The 6580-nt window shown below is 35.9% G+C and overlaps 1 protein-coding gene across 1 annotated transcript; it reads left to right on the forward strand.

The window, feature by feature from the left end:
• The first annotated feature begins 398 nt into the window (after positions 1-398).
• LOC133126321 (transcription factor 21) lies at positions 399-2822 on the forward strand. Its single transcript, XM_061238424.1, has 2 exons — positions 399-1057; positions 1549-2822. Exons 1-2 carry the CDS (start codon positions 605-607, stop codon positions 1630-1632), a joined length of 537 nt encoding a protein of 178 aa, XP_061094408.1. The 5' UTR covers positions 399-604; the 3' UTR covers positions 1633-2822.
• Positions 2823-6580: the final 3758 nt, after the last annotated feature.

A 6580-nucleotide genomic window follows, 5' to 3' on the forward strand; every position in this document is an offset into this window, starting at 1 on the left:
ACATTTAATCAATTTTACCTTTTGTTGCTAATAAGAAGAAGATATATATGGATTTACCGTACTATCAGGCACGCCTGGATTAAAGCATAGAAAATAATCTATAATCACGTATTGCAATAGGCACAGCCCACATTTCATGCGGAATTAATTAATGCAATCACCACGCCGAATGACGTAACGATATGATATGCCAAGTCGGATGAAGGGCCAGTCTCCAATGTCAAAAAGAAACGCAACGCGTTTTAAACGGGGAGGGGAGGGGAAAAGACCAAAAAAAAAAAAAAACATCTGAACACCTGCCAAAACTTGAACAGTTAAATTTGCAGAAACTTTATCCACGGATAAGTTTGCCTCAGAAGATAGCTACCACAGTCATACATAACAAGAGGTAGGCTAAATTAAACTGTTGTTTAAAACAATTAAACAATGAAACTACCATATAGGATTTTCGAAGCTACTCTTATCATAGATTTTGATGGTAATTAATTTTAAAATTTCAAAAAGCTGTCTCATGTAGTTCACGTTACTTTCAAGAAAACTGCTTGCGCATCAATAGGAAGTTCACTTACAAGAATACATTTTAGATCCGCAGATTGCAACTGCGATGTCCACAGGTTCAGTAAGTGATGTTGAAGACATTCAAGATCTGGCTGTCCACCGAGAAGACCTCGGCTACGGAAACCGCAAGCGGAATGCCATGGCTGACATGCTTTGCAATTCTGCTGAGAACTCCGAGGACGAATCGGCCAACGACGTAGTTTACAACAACCTCAAGAAAAGACGCGCCAGGACTGGACCCAATAACAACCTGCTCCACAAAGCACACAAGGACGGTAAGCAGTCGCAGAGGAACGCCGCTAACGCCAGGGAGAGGGCGAGGATGAGAGTGCTGAGCAAAGCTTTTTCGAGACTGAAAACCAGTCTACCATGGGTACCGGCGGACACTAAACTGTCCAAATTGGACACGCTGCGACTTGCCTCAAGCTACATCTCGCACCTCCGGCAGCTCCTTCAAGAAGACAGATACGAGAGCTGTTTTGTGCACCCTGTTAACTTGGTATGAAATACGTGTGCTTTTGCCTCTTTTTTTTTCTTCTTTTTTTATAATATTAAAAATATTATTAAAAACACAATAGCTACTGGCGTGGCATGGTGATTGATATTAACGACTTCAAACATCCAGATTTTTGTGACGTTGTAACTGCCTTTGATTAATCATGTACAGCCAGAGTAGATACATATTTATAGGGAATATCACTTGTATCTACTCGATGCAATGTTTGTGCAATGTTTTTTTCTTTTGAATGGATTTCTGAATGTATCACTTACAACATGTAATATATACCGCTGATTTTGTTTTGAGTTCTATACCTCTGATTTCTTCTAGGTTTTTTTGTTTTGGGGGAAGTAATTTACTTTTGGGAATAACTTGGGACATTGAATAATGCCAGTGATGGGCAATGTGAGACAATGCATGCATATCTTAGTTGCTCTGTTAATTTCTCTTGCACCAATACTGTAACAGTTCTCTTAAACTTATGTTTACAGGCATGGCCATTTGTGGTCTCTGGGAGACCAGAGGAAACCAAGGAGATTTCAGCAGCATCTCGACTGTGTGGAGCTACAGCATAGCATCAATCTTTTATTGCTTTATTATTTATATATACTGTACTGAGTACTGACTTCCTATCTGCCTCAACCGCAGTATTTGTCTTTTATCTTTTATCCAGATATATTTCAAGCACTTACTTTGAACTTTAATGCAAGACTTTTATGCACTGAGCAACTTGCTCATCATTATACAGTAAATTTAAGGATTACCATCTTCTGCAGAATTGCCTCTTTGTGACAAAAGCATAACCAGGAAACAGATGGAACTTTTAATTCAAGATAAAGATGATTAACTTTATGATATTCCAGTTATATAGCAGAAAACAGTTATGTTTTATTATAACTTATAAAGGGCTTTTCAGTGCACAGTTCGTTTAATTTGATTTATGTGCATTATAATGGTATTATCTGTTATAGTGATTTTACACTGGGTTTAATGTACTCTGTGGAACAGTGGAAAATAATATTTGGGTTTTCAAGACAAGGGTTGTACAATAGGTACAAACTACATGATTAATTTGAGTGTATTGCAGAAGATTTCAGGGATTCCTGGGATTGACGAATGCGGTACTGGTTTCACAATGCAACATATTTGTACAAGTAGTTTGCTTGGGCTTGCTATAGACTAATATTTAAATGAGAGGAAACTGAAAGTGGCATTATTCTCTGTCATCCATATAATGAGTCTTGTAAGGTGTTTCATTTTGACAAGTAACAATGCTTCAAACAACAAGCACTTACTGTAGGACCAATACTTTCTCTTTACAGTGAAATGTTTATATTCAGTTGTTGTACAGTATGTGTGTTTTTAGTGCTCGGTACTATCTGCCTGGACAGTGATGAAACATTAAGCTGTAGCCTGGTGTGAAATATCATTTGTAATTGTAATCTACGGCAAAGCAGCATATTTTCATACTTTTGTTGTGATTAAACCAAGATCTCTAATGTGTAGCATGTATCATTTAACACTCTTTGTTATATATGTTTTTGTTTTGGTAACAAAATATTTTATACCAAAGTGTCTTCAATTGCCATATTCATTCATATTACTATGTCGTGGTTTCATTTTTATTGTCATTGTAATAGCATCTGTTAAATAATGAACAACGGTGGTGGTATTTTGTAAAAATGTTTTTTGAATTTTTTTTATGAATTCATTTCCAGCCACAGAATGTTTTTTGTCAGAATGTCACTACCTGATTGCTGATGAAATGTGGAACCATTCATTTTGAATACCACAAATCACCTGTGCAGTTGGTTTGAAGTTGGTTTGCCATCATATACAGTAATCATTTGCTCAATATATTAAAATATCTGATATATTTTTCAAATATCTGAAGTATTTTCTGATGCTATGCATCTGCACCTGCATCAAGCAGTAGACATAGAGTGTGAGCTGAAAAGGACTAACATGTCCAACTGGAAAGGGACAGCTGTTCACTTTCAATTTGAACGATTTAAGAGAGATTTTTCTGCTATTTCAATTTCAAGCATAATCTTGAATTTGCCTTGCTTCCATAGACATCTGAGCTAGGACTGTGAGTTACTAAGTAGTCCCTATAGGTCTTGTCTTGGGTACCACGGATGTTCCCTAATGAATCGCGCATTTTAGACAAAACACAGCACTTGATGAAATTCTTTGAACCCACACTAAATCTTCTTTTTGATACTGCTTCACAAAGTACTACCACAGTTTCTAGAGGTCTTTTGATGTAAGATTGCTTTTGTTCTTTCCATACTGTGCCGGTCAATAAGGCAGTTGTAGAAAACTGTGCAAGAACACTAGCAATTAAAACTTGTGCAGTTTGGAGAAGCCCACCTTTCATCAACATGTTGGGACAATGCAGCTGTTGCACAGTTCATTACCCAGAACACAGGGCAGCTCTCCTGGGAGAGAGGAAACACTCTTGCAAGGGCAGCCAGTAATTGCAGTTTTGGAATTTTGTCTTCGGTTCTCTACAACCTCGTGTAACACAACTTTAGTAAAGTCCATATTTGTTAAGAAATTCATGCTATATTATTATTGCTTTTGTGGATTATATATATATATATATATATATATATATATATATATATATATATATATATATATATATATATTGTGTCTTTAATATGCATGAACATTATTGGTAAGATTAAACTTTGCAATTGGTTATATGTATTGGTAAGATACATGTTTACAATTGAGTTTATCAGTCATTGTTTCCCAGCCTTAAACCAAGATTTCAAGAAGTGAATTAAAATGTCTTGAACAACCTTTGTTTAGATAAAAAATAAATATATGTAAACTAAAAGTGCAACATCGAAATCAGGGGTCATGGAGGGCTGAGAGTATTCAGATTTTCATTCGACAACTACACCACCTGTTTCACTATTAACACACCTTCAATTAGAGAGTTGGAGTTAGTGCAATCAGCTGGTGTGGTGATTGGTCGGAAAGAAAACCTCTCGGTCCTCCATGGCACATGATTGGGCACCATGATCTAAATCATGAAACATATTCAGTTGATACATGTATTTCTTTGGATTTTTAGATGGAAGAATAACAAAACAATTCTATAAGAAATACAGTATGTTAGATATTGCCATGCTGTATATTCTGAATATTCCCATTGCATATTTATGTCTGAGATTAGACTTCACTTTGGTTGCCCTCATCTCAAAATATCTATTTTTAAAAACACTACCATCTAGTGGTGAAAACTTAGAACAGTTGCTGAAAGTTATAATGTTTGACGACTCACATTCTGTTTGCCCGATCAACAATGCCAAGTGAAAGAAACCTAGTGCACAGCAGTACGAATGTCACAAGCTTCAATAATCCAGCTGTGTATATATTGAATTATTGACTATATACAGTGTATATGTCAAATATTTAATTCATCTATTGCCTTGCTGAATGGATTTTTGTTGAATGAACGTTGAGTTTGTCTGAAATATAAACTGTCAACAATTAAATTGATTAGTTATGAAATCTAAATTCTAATAAAGATCATAACACTCAATCACAAGTGATTCAATTAGTTAGCAAATCACAGTGAATCAAACTGGCCAATGATTCGATAAAATCATAATTTTGAAACCAAGAAATGAAAAAGTAAACAGAGTTTGTTTTCAATTAATGACCAGCAGAGGGCAGTGTTACTATGTAATTATAGATTTTCTATGTTCTGTCTCAGGGGCATTCCCTGAACTGTTACATTTTTCTGTACTCGCATGTATAATCTTCATTAGTTTAAATCATTATTATAAACATAATTATTAATAACATTAATAACAGGCTATATTGTAATAACTTATAAAATATTATTAAAACTTACCTAATTCCTGTGTTTTAGTACAGGACACATTTTAGGACTGTTAATAAGTTTATTATATTCTTCTTCTTCTTCTTCTTCTTCTTCTTCTTCTTCTTCTTCTTCTTCTTCTTCTTCTTCTTCTTCTTCTTCTTCTTTTTCTTATTATTATTATTATTATTATTATTATTATTATTATTGTGTGTATAGATTTACTAAATGTAATCTCACCTGTGAAATAGAATCATTGAGAGAAACAAGGAACGTAAGGTTTTATAAAGGAAACAATTCCCAACAAAATTTGCATTGCATTGCATAAATATAAGCATGGCAACTGGTACAGTGAGGACATTCTCTAAATGTTATCATGCACACATTCTGTAGAAGGTTGATTTCCAGGTTCAATGAAGGCTACTGGTGATGAAAATACCTCCATATATATAGTTACTTACTGTGAAATCCACAGAGGGTTTGATGATGAAAACTAAAAAGCATTGCCAAAACTGACAGTGCAGTATCCTTATTTTCTTTTTAAATCTCGAATAGTGAACTTCTGTGCCTTTCCTTTGCAGGGATGATGACTCTGGAATACTGTATATTTTAATCAATATTTTTCCCACGTTCCAAAGACAGCACAGCACAGTGGTCAGCTCCCTTGCAGGACTTCCTCAGCTAAGAGCTCAGTGCTTTGGCAATTATGCAGAGGGTAAGAAAATGGTCATGAATCAATTGAATCATCTCCTGGAATTGACAGGGACTAATTGCTCATTTTTGTTGTTATTGAAGAAAGTTTCGGAAATTAGTATGATCATAAAATAACGTGCATTTCCTTCGCATAATAAAATTCACTTGGGCTCCAAAGAGGCTGCGTCAATAGAGAAGCTCTCAGTGAGCGCAGGATGGGCCCGCAGTTACCATTACTCAATAACGGCACAGACGGCCTCCTACCGTCAAACCTGATGTGCTCTGACTCTGCCAGAGCTCCTCTGGTTGTCATTACTTCATTACTTTCACTAATACTGGTTAATTAACCCAATCCACTCTGCCCCCTTGTGGTTGAGTCGTCAAAAAATCGGTTTTAATAGGAAAATAAGCTGTTCTGATCTTTCATGAGTCTGGACAAAAAGATATGCAGATGTTTTGTATTCAGAGAGATTTGGGGAAACTTGAGAGAGCCGCTCTTAATGTCGCAAGCTCTCCTGTAGTGCTGTGCTGTGCACCGTGGAAAAACTTTTGCAGGTGGGTGTGGGTGATACAGTGATAGTGGCCATTTCAAACTGGGAGATTACAAATGGCAAGTATTAGAGAACAGGTGAAAAAGTATCATTGTCGAACAGAATAACTGTGCGTTGCTTTGCACAGCCAATGTGCAAGACTGAATTTATCAGATCATATGTCATCATAGAAAATCATATGTCATTCCATAAAAAATTACCAAAATGAGGAACCACTGGCACATGTTGCAGGGAAATGTACGGTGTGGTCGAACACCAAAATCTACTTCCCCTTCATGCAGAACAAAATACCCTGTCATAAATTCTCCAGCCAACTATTCCAGTCTGCCTACTACTTTTTCTGAATTCTTAATAAAATACTGCCATCTTTACAGGAATAAACTCAAAATACTGCATAAATTTTATAGGATGTCAACTCCTATGCCAGACTAGGTTATC

This window comes from Conger conger, chromosome 4 (assembly GCF_963514075.1).
Source record: "Conger conger chromosome 4, fConCon1.1, whole genome shotgun sequence".
NCBI classification, from domain to species: Eukaryota; Metazoa; Chordata; class Actinopteri; order Anguilliformes; family Congridae; genus Conger; species Conger conger.

Excerpts from the sequence above, each read along its gene's own strand:
- LOC133126321 (XM_061238424.1), top strand. The coding sequence starts at position 605 with ATGTCCACAGGTTCAGTAAGTGATGTTGAAGACATTCAAGATCTGGCT. Across the intron at positions 1,058-1,548 it reads TTGTGCACCCTGTTAACTTG|GCATGGCCATTTGTGGTCTC; the intron begins GTATGAAATACG and ends TTATGTTTACAG.